Raw genomic sequence first — 15,379 nt, forward strand, 5'->3', positions numbered from 1 at the left:
TGCACAACTAAGTGGGGAAAATGCATTTCGGACAATATGAAGGGTGGCAGTATTCCATTAAATGCCTGAGAGTTAAACGTGTGGGGCCAATACGTAACCTAACCACCTAGCTAAGTAGTTTCCCACGGTCTACTACTGTGGTATGAAGGCCAAGGAGGATAGATAATCTTTTAAGTATGTAGTTTGTTACATGTAATGCCAGACCAATGACCTTGTCAACTGTTGATACTTTCACCAAGTTGTTGAATTGATTTCGCCTCCACATTTTATTGAAAATTAATCATTTGTTTCAGTAATTCTTTTATACAGTTGCCGAAGCAGTCTAAAATTGTCTCCACTTGCATTTATTCTTGGAATAATATGGCAATTGCTATTTTCTTATTATCAAACTTAATTGTAAAATATTCTAACTACCGTGTTCCTAAAAATTAAACACTTTAAACAATTAAGTAACTGAAGTAATTATCAAAAGAAGGCACCAAACCGGGAAGGTTATGTATTAAGTAATTGAAGTGTCTAAGACAACATGAGGCCAACTACTAGATAAGACAACAAAGGAAAACTTAAATGAACAAGGAAATACTTAATTTTAGTTTTAACAATAGTTGCATCAATATTTCTCCATGTCATAATACCCTATTGGAAACGATAAAGATTACTTAGGATTCCAAAGCATAAATCTTGCCAAATGCAGATGTGAAAGTTTGGTTAACTAAAACGCCTTTATACCAATATATGTTTATTAAGTGAAAACCACAGATAGCAGCACTTGCATCTTAAGGTCACAGTGACCTGGGTGCTACATTACTCTTGTAACCTCACCTCTGTCTTGAAATACACAAAATATATAGTATAGTAACAACTGTAATACCTTTCAAAGTAACAAAATTATAACAAACATGTCAAATTTATTTTTCACATTCATTTCATTTAAATAGCCCCTGTCAACCCCTGGATTAAAGGCGTGCTATCTGAGCCGACGAGAGAGAGAGGTGAAGTAATCACCGGGTAAGGTAAGGGGAAAAAAAATATAAAATAAAATGAGTCTGGGTCATAGCTGCTGAGTATAATAATGTTTGCATCAGTGTTTCACACAGACAGGGACACCTTCTACCCAGGGGCTGGTTCTGGTGTACATTTGGGAAGACTGGCAGAATGACTCATCTCAGGCGAATGTTTCCAATTAGCGTTGGCCAGGTTCAGGTTAAAGGGTCGTCAACGTGCAGCAAGACAGTGAGGAAGATCCACTTTGTGATAGTGTGTTGTTCCCACTACCTGGTACTTTTTTTTAGAAGCTTGGTGGGGCTCCTCCAATGGTGATGGTATGTGTTAAGCCCAGGTGTTGTTGTGTGTTAGTGTCCCCCTCAATTTAACATTAAATCAGGGTTCAACATAGTAGTAACTTAAAATACCCCAAAGACAAACACCACACAGCATCATGTAATAAAAATACTAGACAGAGATGATCCCCCAATCAATCTGTCCAGTGTTGAGGCGAGTAGTAACTTCGGTACATATGGCTAAATTCTTCGTCCCTACACCATGTACATTAAAAAAAAATAAAAAAAAGGCATCCAGTTAATTCTAGGGTTTAAGTCAACATAAAAAATTTATATCAGCAAAATCTGTACTGTACATACCTCAAATTATTCTTTATTAAAATTAGTAATTTTTTAATAAACAAATACTAAGGACTTGGCAGAAATAAATTTGCCAAGTACTTCTCCAGTGAATGTTTAATCTAATTAAAAAATTCTATGCATAGATATTAATAACATGAGCCACTGATAGGATGCATAAAGAGTAAAGTGGGAGTACAGAGGCTGTAGTAGACTTGGGACAAGCCCCCTATCGTCGAGGTCCCCAGATAGTAGGAGCTGAATGGGTCACTGTTGGGGCTCCCATGGATGGGAAGTCTTCCGAGGAGTCCATATTCGGAGCTTCCTGGGTCCATGGAGCACCACTTACCACAAATCCCTTCTGTAAAAAAACAAACAATACCTTATTAAAAACTTCTTGCCAGTGTTAAGTTTATAAGTACTGTATGTTTGCTGCAATCATAGCAACTTTAAAATGTACAAAAACTGCCAGGAAATTCTTAACTAACACATTATATGCAACTGAAATTTCCTAGAGAAAAGAATACCCAAAGGCAGAACAGTACAGCGACTGTTCACCAGTTCAAACCTCGGTAACCTGAATCTTCTGGTAATTTGGACAGACAATATTAAATATCTGCTGGCTACATAGCTTGCCTTGCCACCTCTGCCTTGCTGAATAGCTTCACCCACTAGTGGGTGAACATGATCCTATGAGTCACTGATGATATAAGCAAGCCGCACCTGACACACACCAGAGTAAAGTGTGAGAATTTCTTAGTCTTTTCCTTTGTAGACCTGCATGTTTCATGAAGCTCATTTTGTAGGGGATGCAGTGAGAAACAGCAATGGAAATTTAAGCAAATTTACATGAGGGGGTCTGTGGAGCAGGTACAACAATGCTAAGCTGTATGCTGACCATTAAAACGGATCACACCATGCTGAAGTATCAAAAGAAGGCACCAAACCGGGAAGGCTATATAACACCATGCTGAAACTCGCAGCCCGAAGACCTGGATTTGTGACATATCACTATTGAAGCTTTGGTAATAAAAAATATTGGCACACATTCCTAATTCACATTTTTCAATGTATTTTTGGACAAAATTAATATTTTTCTATGGGGGAGGATACACAAGAAATCCATATAAAATCCACAAAAATCTGATTATGGCATTTTATTTGTCCTGGCCAGTTAGGAGAGAATGAAGGCCCCAGTAATTACTAACTTTAATTTAAAAAACATTTAAATTAAGAAAATAAGGATAAACTGAATTTCAGGGATGTAAATTGAAAATTGATTGTAAAAAGTCACTAGACCATAATCAAAACACAAATCTGGAAAACTTTGAGGGATGATAGTACCATCATGATTATTAAGGCTAAGGTTATGTTCATTAAAGCTAAGGAATGTTTATCAAGGCTAAGGTTAATAACCTTAGCCTTTTCTTAACTGTACTGTCTTCAGGCAACAAATCGACAGACAACTCAATGCATTGTATTGTACTAATTTAGAACAAAAAATAAAGGAGGCACAGTATTGAAGTTCAGAATATGATCATAATGGACCACCACAGCCCGGTTATATGTGGGCCTGCGGGCTGCTCCAAGCAACAGCCTGGTAGACCAAACTCACAAGTCAAGTCTGGCCTCGGGCCGGGCTTGGGGAGTAGAAGAACTCCCAGAACCCCATCAACCAGGTATCAACCAGGTAATGCAGCAGTACTCAAGTTTACTAGGAAAGAGAGAGAAAAAAAAAGGCATACCTATTGAACACAACTGCTTACCTCATGTTTCTTGTTACCTCCTGGACCTCCGTCACCTGATCCCTGTGAAGGCTTCTGTGCCATGTATAATTCCATGTCTTCTCTTTCATTGATGTCCTGCATGTATTCCTCCATTAGGTTCAGCAAATGATCCTTACATTCGTCAACATTCTCCTGTGACCCCATCACCACTACCACGTTGGGGTCGTCATCTCCACGAGGGAACTTTATCTCTACCTGCAATTGTACGACATCGAACATTAGCAGTTTATAGAGTATCAAGATGAATTATCACTAGTTCTGCTCATTTGCTTCTGATGAGTAAAATATTAATTAACATTCAAAATTCAATGCTTAACCAAATTTTTAAACATGACCAAACCAAATTTGCAATAATAATTGCCATGTAATCAATGAGTTACCAGATTGATTGACAGTTGAGAGGCAGGGCCAAAGAGTCAAAGTTCAACCCCCGCAAGCACAACTAGGAGTACATCTGATATACATGCATTAAGAAGTTTAAAACAAGCTACTCTATACTAAATAAAAACACACTTACTTTAAACTCGTCCATAATTTTTCTGATAGCTCGACCTCGGCTGCCAATAAGGCGAGAATGTATGCGGCTGTCAATTTCAACCACGTCCTTCACCATCTTGTCCAACTCTCCAGTGATGGCCAGTATAGCTGCCTTTGCTTCATTTACATTCTTCTCATATCCTGTGATGGTGATGATATTTTCTTCAGCATCACCTCGAGGAGGAAACTGAATATTTACATCATGTTTATCCCTGATCTTTGTGATAACGGCACCTTTCTTTCCAATGATTTTTGGGTGATATTCAGGATCCACTTCAACTTTCAATTGGAAAGATCTTGCTTTGCGGTCCAACTCTTCATCTTCCAACTGACTCACCTTTTCTCTTAGAGCCTCCCGAGCACGCTCTGTGTTAGCCGGTGGGCCAGTAATTCTTATGATATCACATTGGTCCTGTGCAGGGGGAACCTGAATGTTCACATCAAATTCTGTCATCATGTTTCGAACATTTTCCCCTTTCTGTCCAATAATGAAACGGTGGTGTCTGAAGGAAACGTTTTCTTCCACAGTAACTGGTACTAGGTTTAACAAGGCTTCACGAGCAGCTTCACAGCGGTCTTTCTTGCCCATAATACGCACAATGTCTTGAGGCCTCACTGCCATCTCTTCTCCATTTATATCCCCATTTACAAGTTCTTGGTTTTCTTCACCATTGGGAAGATATCCGCTATCTTTCTCGGGGAATTTAATTTGAACATCATTCTCCGTAGTGATCGCCTGCACCTTACTGCCACGGGCACCCATCACAGTGCGATGATATTTTTGTGGAATAATTACTTCCATGTGCACCATCTCCTCAAGGTCATTTACGATCTCCTGGATGCGAGCCTTTGCACCTTCAACACACTCTTTGGCACCTTTCAAGGTGACCTGAAAAATGAAACACTTATTAATGTACATACATACTAATTAAGACAAACACCCATCTCAAGCAGATATGACAATAAAAGCAATACAAATACTCTTTGAATAAAAATTTGGGCACTTAGCAGGATTAAACAGCCGTTAAGAGTTCAGTTCTTATTTCCACATCTTACAGTTTTGTTTTTGTTTTCCCACATTTTAATGGAATTGAACACCCTATTTAACCAACATTTAAATCATTTTTTTTATACATTTCTTAAAAGTATGCAATGACAGCAATTAAATAAACAAAATTGATTCCATAAAAAATAAAGGGATTACTCACCTTGTCACTCTGAACACCCGACCGAGGAAAGGACACAGTCACTCCTCCGTACTGATCACCTATTTGACGGAGGACTTCACCCCTCCGTGCAACAAAATGTCGGTGGTGCTTTGGGTCAACTGTCATAGTATCTTCCACTATGAGATCAAGCTCTTTAATGGTCGCTTCAAGCTGTTCCTTGGCCTTTACGATGGCATCCTGAAAAGTATCAGTCAAATACAAGTTACAACAAATTAAAAAATATAACATTATAACTGTGGGACACTTGTAACTGTAGGAGTCAATGAAACTTCAGAATAATATATCTTTCACAATAAGCCAATTTTTATGTGTTTGAGAGATTTAAATGAGAGCTCAAATTAAAAATACAATTTTTACAACTCCTGGAAAACAGCACCAAGAACAAAGAAACCTTTTGAGTAAGACACCAAATCAAATATAAAATTTACATTATCAGACACTGCTGGATCAAGTCAGTAAACAGCAAACAAGAGAAGCTTATGCTGTGATCATTATCAGTTTTCCACGATACATATTTCACCAGAATATGAATCTGGTGATACATATTGTATCACCAGATACAAATAGGTAGGGATTAAGGGGGTGCCAAAGAGCCAAATATCACTCCTTATATACATTGCTAGGGAAGCAAAAAGTAGAAACAATATCATTCTTAGAATGCTCGTCATGTACCAAGTGTTACCAGAAGTGAAAAATACTTACAAATTACTACATGGAAATTCAGTCGGCATCACCAATGGTGAAATACAGTTGAGAATTAAATTTATCTCCCCTCTGGAATAATTACCTTTCTACCAATAATAGTAATTAGTTCCTTGTCATCATCTTTATCCGTGGGGAAAATAATGCGGGCACCGGTGGCATCACGTATCTTGCGGATGTTGACACCACTCCGACCAATCAGGAAACGATGGTGCTGCTGCTTGGCACGTACCTAAGTGGTGGTAATGAATGCTCACATTGACATCATGTAAAAAAGTTTTCTTCAGATTTTAACCCATTTCTCACTATACCACAGGATTGCTACAATACTTTTTTTTTTAGTGTATTCCTAACTGGTAAATCTTTACTTAACAAACCTATATGAAAAAGATATACTAGCTATACAGATCTCACAAGTTTAATATAATCGATTCAACTTTAGCCAACTCAAATATAGAAAGTGGTCTCACCTCAGCTGTATAACTGGCCAGCTGCTTCTCATTACTCAGGTCTACTAGCATCTGTTTTGCTTTGTGAACATCATCTTTTGGACCTCGAATTGTCACCTGGAAATATGGTCAATAAAATATGTTTCTGAGCAATGAGAAATGGCTAGTGAATAAATGCACAGTATATGTAATTCCTTATATCTAGTTTATGTGAAGAAAATTTTAGTTATAATTCTGCTTAAAAGTTATTAAACTATAAATTAATAAATATATTTGCATTATACCAATAAATCTAATTACAGTACACTCCCAGTTCTATACACACATTTAATGCGGAACCCTTCAATGCAGTGATATAAAAATTGCGACATTTAACTTGGTTTTACAAAATTTTCCATTCCAATGACAAAAAATTAAACCTCATTGTACCATGATGGAGGAGGAGCCATGAGAGCTGCTTTGCAGAAAATGACAGAAAACTTGACAAATCCCAAGCTAAGCAAGGGATTACTACCTAGTAGTGTACTACATACTAAACCAGTAATATGATGCTATGGAAACATGAACAACTCCTGCTACTTGCCATACTTAGTAGTTCTGCCAAGCTACAATGTTTAACAAAAATAAAATAAAAATACCCAAAATAAGAGAGCAACTACCATAGCATCACGAACTAACAATAAACACTAAGCTGCTTTCATACTTGGGTGGCAAAATGAATATACAGGGAGCCGGTCGGCTGAGCGGACAGCACGCTGGACTTGTGATCCTGTGGTCCTGGGTTCGATCCCAGGCGCTGGCGAGAAACAATGGGCAGAGTTTCTTTCACCCTATGCCCCTGTTACCTAGCAGTAAAATAGGTACCTGGGTGTTAGTCAACTGTCACGGGCTGCTTCCTGGGGGTGGAGGCCTGGTCGAGGACCGGGCCACGGGGACACTAAAAAGCCCCGAAATCATCTCAAGATAACCTCAAGATACACGAGTCGATCAAAATGTCCACGTCTTTACACACCAACTTTTACAACTTATTCTTACTGTCTCCTGACACATGCATACTTTTTGTGCAAATACATTGATATTTGAAAGAATTGTTTTTCTATTCAGAATAAAATGAACATTATTATATTTTGAATGTTCAGATGATGAGTCACAATATGGTTGAAGATATAATGACCATACCAAACATTAGAAAATGAAGGAATGACAACGTTATAGTCTGTCCTGGAACATTATCAGTCCTGTAATTGACTTAAATGAACAAATCCTCAAGGGCCGTGACGAGGGTTCGAACCTACGCCCGAGAGGATCCCAGACTTTTAACTGACTTTATAATGGACCGGGATGGACTAAAAACATCCTTTATTCATTTCTGATACGTGGTTTGGTCATTATTTTTAATATTGATGACATACTGGGCTATGGATTCTTCCAAATGTCCAGTACAATGAAAAAATCTTTGACATGGATTTTCCAATTCTCCCCCCCTTCTCCCCCCCAAGTTCCTTGAAAGAATGCATCCCACTATAAAATCAGCAATGTACCTGTACTGTGTATGTATTCTGGAGGAAAATACCTTGTCAGAGCTCTTCTCAGGCGGTGGGAACTTGATGGCTACCCCACCACACTCTTCACTCACACTCCGGATCAACTTTCCACCAGCTCCAATCATCGAGTTGTGGAACTTGGCTGGGATGATTATATCCACCTCAACAATACTTTCCTAGGGACAAAATGCTTAGTAACATCTGAATACATTTCCACATGTCTTAATCAGAAAAGATTTCATTCATTTAAAATTAATATATTTGGAATTGGAATAATGTATATTATGTTCAAATCCATACATCTGGTTTTGTTTGTCCTGTTGTAAATGCCTATCATATGAGAAAACAAATTGTAAGTGGTACAGTTAAACTAGTTAGATGCATGCATGCATGCACAAATCATGCATCTAGCGAGTTTAATTGTTCCATTTGGATTTTTCTTCTCAGCAACAGGCTGAGGTAGTTCTGAAAAATCATCCTTGCTTGTTGATTTTGCTCATTATGAATCTTCCATATCCTACAAATGTTTACATTCTCCAGTTGTCTTACTTGCCTGCAACTAGTTAAGATGCTTGTGCAGCCTGACATCTCTGATTGTAATTTTGTGTGCCAGGTACTTCTATACCTAATTCAATGTCTTTCCAAGTATTCCAGCCTGTCTTCCAAAAGCATAAGGTTGGGTTTTGTTGGTGGCAACAGGGAGTGAATGGGTGGGTAATGAGACTAGTATTTTATGGAAAAAGACAGTTGTGGGTGGATGGTAAAAGTGTGGGTAGGTAGAGGCAGTGAATGGAAGGATTTCAGGTTTAAGAGTTCATACATTGGTAATGATTACTATTGATTAAAATACAGATACTGTATTCAGGAACCAAAAGTTTATGCCATAAATGTATTATGCCAGGAATGCTTAATTAAATATAAACAAATACTGTAAAATATAGACTAAAATAAAACTAAATTACCTACCAATTCATCCTGAATATTCTGAATACGCTCTTGTGCCCTTTCACAGTTTTCCTTTTTGCCGGTGATGGTGATCTCGTCACTGTTTTGACCTTCTGAAGGCAAGTCAATGCGTGTACCAGTTTCCTCTCTGATCTGTTAAATGATTTCAAGATTTAAATTACCACAGCTTAATAATTATTAGAAATTATCATTTTGAATCGTTAATTAAAATCACAGTAAAAGGGGATAATCACTATGTATCCAAAATACAATATAGGTCAAACACAGTATCAGTAAATATTTAGAATGTTAAAATTATCCAATATGTGATTACCCAACAGACATAACAGTAAAATGAGAATTTTTTTATGCTCCTCCCCCCCTACAAGCTTTGTTGTACCTATTGTGCTATACTTTAACTATCCTAACTGTCAAGTTCTTTGTGGAATGTATTTAATATACAGGGTGGTTCTCCTAAATATGAATCTTCAGTTTTACAAATGATCTCTAAAATTTCCTTTTCCATATGAATATGCTGTAAGAACCAGCACACTTGTCACCTATTACAAAGAGCTACTTTTACTTCGTCTGAACGTTTGAACTACTTCATATGTTAGTATATAGCTGACCCACACTTCCCTAGTCAGAAGTATGCTCATGCCCACTGTAGACTCGCTGTGCAGTCTGAACTACTTCATATGCTTCTCAAGGAACATATTATTAAGAACATGAGAAGAGGAAGAGTGCTTGTGATGCAGCACCACCACAAAGGAAGAAACGACTTATTACCTCGGAAAGGAAGCATTTATCAACCACTCTGAGAAGGAAGAAACACCAACACAGATCACCAATGTTAAGAGACTGGGGTGAGGGAGAAAACAGAGATAAAGCAAACTCTCAGTTTAGGAAGGTTCTGCTTATATATTTCAGTAAACTGCCCATATAGGATAGGAAAAAAGAAGGGTATAAATGGTATCTCCTTTGGAGATGCCACTGTATTATCAAGAACAAGACTAAAGCTTCAGCAATTAATCTTAACGAGTGACACTGGAGATGACCCACCTAAAGCAAAGTATCTTGTTTGCAATAATAAATATAAGCACAGTTAGAAAAAAATAGAAAAGAAATGAGGATTTCAGATACAACGTACTGCAATACAATACAAAATAAATCTGTCCACTATTTGTGTGATGCTTAGACATTATCTTTTTATTCAATTCAACCAAGGGTTATGTTCCATTTGCCATGTCTATACAGTTCACTGTGCTGTATGCTATCACTCCAATTAACTTAATTTACCATAGTTCTAGATTTTTTAAAAAGACATAAAATAAATATCCAGACTGAGGGACTTCAGTTGGTACTCGAGTCTACACAGCTTCATAGTGTTTATAACTTGAGAGTAACATCTACTAACACCTCGCATTTTACATCTATCCAAATATGCATTTTTGTCATTTTAAGAAAATTCACCCGATTTGATTAAAAATACAAATTTATATTATACATTAAAACTGTACAGTACACTACATAAAACAAAATGATGAGAATAAGACACTAATAATAGAAGAAAAGAAACGTGTTAATACAAGCCATTGAGTCACACTGTAGCTACTATGTAGCCATTTCAGGACAATTAACACTAATATTTGGTTTCCCTATTGTACTGAACAATGGAAAAACAGTCCAACTAATTTTTCTCATACATTTCAATTGTAGGCGATGAGTCACAATAACGTGGCTAAAGTATGTTGACCAGACCACACACTAGGTGAAGGGACGACGACTTGAGAATGGTCCAGGATGGACCGAAACGTTGTCGTCCCTTCACCTTCTAGTGTGTGTGGTCGGGTCAACATTTATATTGTAATTATATGCTCTGCAGAACACAAGCGTACCTTGTTAATATTGGCGCCACCTTTGCCGATGATGAATTTGTGGAACTGGCGGAAGATGGAGACCTTAACCTGATAGTTGGACTCCAAAAGTTCTCGCAGCATTTTCTTCAAAAACTGGTAACACTGATCAACATCATCTTTGGGGCCACGAATTTTAACAATGTCACACTGTTCCCCTGCAAAAAAAAAAATTAATATCACAATTGAATAGCTATGCAATAACTGCTAATTATAATAAGAGTATAAATTCATTTCAGAGTCATTTCTACTGCAATGATCTTTGTTTATCAATATTGCAAACATTTCCCATTGTTTCACTTTAGCCTGTAGCAAAGTCTGTTGTAATTCAATAAAGAATCCTGTGTGTTTAGGTTTATTCCAATAATGGTTATTCCATTACACTGTATTTGAGTGCAAGTGAGCAATTGTAGTGATACGCCGCCATTTTACCCATCGACTACAATTATTCGATAACATTGTTCACCATTTGTGATGGCAGAAAGGTTCCTTAAATGTGGAAATAGTGAACAAAATAGTGAAGCAACACACATGAGGTGCTGTGACTGAGTGGAATGCGAGGGACCGGGGTGGGGGGTGGGGGGTGGTGGGAGGGGGAAAAGGGGTAAAGTGGCAACGCTGCTCTAACTCATCACCTACACTCATCTTGTCAAACCCAAACACACAACTATTTAGTCATTTTTACTGTATTTGAAGGCTAGAAAGTCTACTTTATTATCTGAAGGTAGAAAAGTGTGAATAAGCAGCTTTGAAGTCCGGGCCTGGGAAATCATTCAGCGCTTTTATGTGAAGCCGTCATTTGAAAAGGAAATGCATTACCAATTAGGTGATAGTTATCAAACTCACCTGGATCAGGGAAGGAAATTTGAACTTGATTAAACTTGTCTCTGATCTCCTTTATCTTGTCGCCCTTAGTGCCGATGATAGTGCGGTGAAAACGCTGCTCAATAATGATGTCTCGTTCCTTCTCATTTTCCATCTTGGCTACTAGTTCCTCCAATTCCTGAACACAAAATAGTCACAGTTATTTATCTGTTATAATGGCACAGTTTCTTTACAGTTGTAACAAAGCCAAACTCCACATTCCAGAATATTAGTTACCCAAATAAATCTCTAGCCAACAACCTAGTCTCTCTTAGGAGTTTCCCCGTCAAGGAGAGAAAAAGCAAGTTTCTCCAGGCCACACAACTCTCTCACCATCAAGCTATCCATCCCTGGAAACACAAACCGAAACTGTCTCTATTTTCCGCTTGTTACAACTTGTAATAAAGTTGTTACATCTTGGCTTAACGTGTTTATGACGTTTTAGAACGTTGTTACAACTTGCTATATTGGTTGCTATAACTGGTTAGTAAGTGTTAAAACTTGTTTGAACGTTGTACCAACGTCGTAGTTTCGGTGTGTGTTTGGCGGGATCCCTCCCAAACATCAAATGTTAACCTAATGCCTTACACCCATGTACAGTACACCCTCCTGCTTTAAATTCTCAGGTAATCTACTAGCATGACTTATGCCACAAGTATATAGCATTTGACACCTCCACTCCACATTTCATTCCATTATTCCTTTTACTCAAACTACATTACTTTATATGTACTTACACTGGCATGTAATTTTCATGCTCCATACTTCCATTTTTATCTAACAATGCCTTATTTACAACTATTATCACTTCCAATATATCTTATCCATCCTAGTTTAAATTCATCAGTTTTGCCACTAAGGCCCTGCAAAATCCATAACATTCCATTCTCTTCTCTCAAATCATAATTTACGTCTTCCTACACTGACCTTCGAATATCTTCTCAGCTACATAACATATGTAACTTTTTAGTACAGGGACTTGGCCACTGTGAGGGTTAAGGTCGCAGGGTAAGTTTCACTCAAAAGTAAAAATTAAATATCAAGCATTACAGTACTGGATAATGTATATTTTGGATTTTACGGCTAAAGTATATGGTTTGAATATGGAAATATTAAAATAAGAATAAAGGCATATGGAATTTTTTTGGGCAATAAAAACCTGGGGCCAGATTCACAAAGCAGTTATACAAGCACTTACGAACCTGTACATCTTTTCTCAATCTTTGGTGGCTTTGTTTACAATTATTAAACAGTTAATGAACTCCAAAACACCAGGAGGCTGTTTAAAACAACACCAGTTGATTGGGAAATTTCATGCTTGTAAACTATTCAATAAATGTAACCAAAGCCGTCAAAAATTGAGGAAAGATGTACACGTCCGTAAGTACTTGCTTAAGGGCTTCATGAATCTGGCCCCTGGTTCAGCCCATATCAACCGACATTGGCTGCAAGGGAAGGGAGCTAGTGCCAATTAGATTGAGCAGGAATGCACAACATTGAAGATCACTCAACATGCTGTACTTCCTTGAGTAATAAAAGAACAGACATGAAGAAGAGACACGTTACTCACCTTCCTTGCTTGTGATACACCATCTGGGCTGCCCTCTAGACGAATAAGATTGCTTCCATCAGCTTCAGAAATGTTAATCAACACTCCGGTGTCATTACGGATACGGTTGATATTGGAGCCACTCTTTCCTATGATGTGCTTGTAGAACCTATAACATCCAGATTATTTTTTAGCATACTAATTAGTTTCCTCATATAGCACAAATAAAATCAATCTGGTACAGCAATACAAAGAATGGATAATATCTGTTAGTTGCTAGTTAATTGTTGAAGAATGTTCATGGACCCAAGTGTTTTTCTAATTAATTTATCTGTCATTGTAACAACTATCAATAATTCAGGTACTGGGTGAATAATACAGCAAATGCAAAATTTACGGTTGGATCATATGAAAAGTAACTAAAAGATCTATATTTTGAGCAAGTTCTTATTGTGATTAAAACTAATCAGTAAAACTAAATTTGGTTAATACACATTCCAGTATACAAAATAGCCCACATCTTCCTTTGTGTTGACAATCTAAGGGGTACAGTACTGTATCTGAAGTTTCAAAGTGGAAAACCCATTACCACCCAGTATTACATACTTGGGACATCACTACAATTGTTACAGCTACAGGCAGGTTCAACAAGAACCTATGCATAACGTAAGTGTAGCTAATACATAAAGTGAGCACAATCTCTTAACAGAGTTCTATTCAGGGATATGCTAAGGATGAACTACCTTTATTATTGCTTACGTCTTTTTAGCTATCATTGCATCCCGATAATGCTATTGAGATAATGGTGGTCGACTTAATTTCCAGATGGAAATTGTCAAATTGGAGAGAGCACCTTGAAGGAACCAGATTAGTCGAGACCACCTTGCCACTCAATTAGCCCGCTGAACGCCACACACTGACACGTCTGGACACCAGCACAAATCTATTTAATAACCATGCCTCTTAGCAAAAGCCAAACACTACAACATTTTATACGAAAGGCTATTCTAAATTGGAAACTCAAGGGCTTTGAGCCCATTCCTGGGACTGGAAATCATTGGAAAATAAAATGATGTAATTTACTTCATAGCAAGCAGGTTAGCAGAGTTTAGCAGTAAAAATGGTTGCTGTGGCTGACAAACTGCCAGTGGGTAAAACAAGGACATAACTAGGAAATAGATGCCAGCATGAAATTTGCAGCAGTTAAAAATGTAACTTATGAAGGAAGGAAAACGGTTAACTTTAAACAAACCAAAACATAACTGGGAATGTAGAACTTGTACCAGCAAAGTGCCTACAGTAAAGTGCCTTAGGTAATTCACAGGAAGCAACATTTGAATACTTTACTTAAGATGCACAAGAAAAAAGGTAATTATCTTGACATTTAATTTCTCCAACACCTAAATGACTGTGGGTAATCTTGAGTAATCTAATAAGCCAAGAAATTATTTCTCATGACTCAAGAATGACACCAACATTTTGCCACCAGTAAATTCCAACACAGAATGAAGATGCACCTCTTCTGCACTCGGCAATAAGCAATGAATGCCGGTAGCCAGCCAAAAGCCAGAATGGATAGAATGAATGGTTCTCAATTCCCTGGGTTAGCAGAGAAAAACACCTCACACCAATATTACAGCATCAATAACACACACAACTGCATTGAGAATAAAATTCAGCTCTTCACGTAGAATAGGCCAAAACATACTGAAAATCCGTGGAATGCATGCATGAAGCCTTTAGAAACAAGAGACGAGACCAATGCAAGCCTCTGACCAAAGATCACTCCAAGGAAACACGCTTCATCTATAAGAGATACACAGCTACCATTTATTAGTTTGTCTCTTGTCTGGGTGCCTTGCTGGATATAAAAGCAGTACATAGCCACCGTCCTTGTGGGCAAGATGAAAAGCCACACTCTTCTGCCCACCTGGACCAAGGAAAATTGCAACTGTTGTTCTGCGACTGACATGCATGAGGCTACAAATGAAAGGTCATCCATGTACAGTGAACGTGATACCAGCTGAGAGGATATCTATAATGCTGTCAACTGTAACAGCAAATAAAATAATGCCAAGGATGCTTCCCTGTAGCATGCCTACCTCTTGGTAACAGGTAGGAAGAGTGCATTCCACAGTTAAAACCTGCAATTGGAGAGACCTATAAGACTGGGTGTTTCTCCTATAGTTAAAATCATGTAGATTTCCTAAGATCCTATGTTTTCAGTGTCATGAGCAA

At 37.8% G+C, this 15,379-nt stretch overlaps 1 protein-coding gene across 1 annotated transcript in view; it reads right to left on the reverse strand.

Annotated features, from left to right (window-relative positions):
* Window positions 1-722: 722 nt before the first annotated feature.
* Dp1 (satellite-binding protein 1 Dp1) overlaps window positions 723-15,379 on the reverse strand; it is a 28,035-nt gene continuing 13,378 nt past the window's right edge. Inside the window, exons 11-21 of the mRNA XM_069313667.1 lie at window positions 13,163-13,310; window positions 11,575-11,731; window positions 10,711-10,886; window positions 8,834-8,965; window positions 7,897-8,043; window positions 6,345-6,440; window positions 5,960-6,106; window positions 5,152-5,349; window positions 3,924-4,832; window positions 3,386-3,601; window positions 723-1,980 (exon numbers count right to left, since the gene is read on the reverse strand). Of these exons, the coding sequence (XP_069169768.1) occupies window positions 1,849-1,980; window positions 3,386-3,601; window positions 3,924-4,832; window positions 5,152-5,349; window positions 5,960-6,106; window positions 6,345-6,440; window positions 7,897-8,043; window positions 8,834-8,965; window positions 10,711-10,886; window positions 11,575-11,731; window positions 13,163-13,310 (2,458 nt within the window). The 3' untranslated portion in view covers window positions 723-1,848. The remainder of the gene's footprint in view (window positions 1,981-3,385; window positions 3,602-3,923; window positions 4,833-5,151; window positions 5,350-5,959; window positions 6,107-6,344; window positions 6,441-7,896; window positions 8,044-8,833; window positions 8,966-10,710; window positions 10,887-11,574; window positions 11,732-13,162; window positions 13,311-15,379) is intronic.

Source organism: Procambarus clarkii, chromosome 76 (genome assembly GCF_040958095.1).
Source record: "Procambarus clarkii isolate CNS0578487 chromosome 76, FALCON_Pclarkii_2.0, whole genome shotgun sequence".
Classification (NCBI taxonomy): Eukaryota; Metazoa; Arthropoda; class Malacostraca; order Decapoda; family Cambaridae; genus Procambarus; species Procambarus clarkii.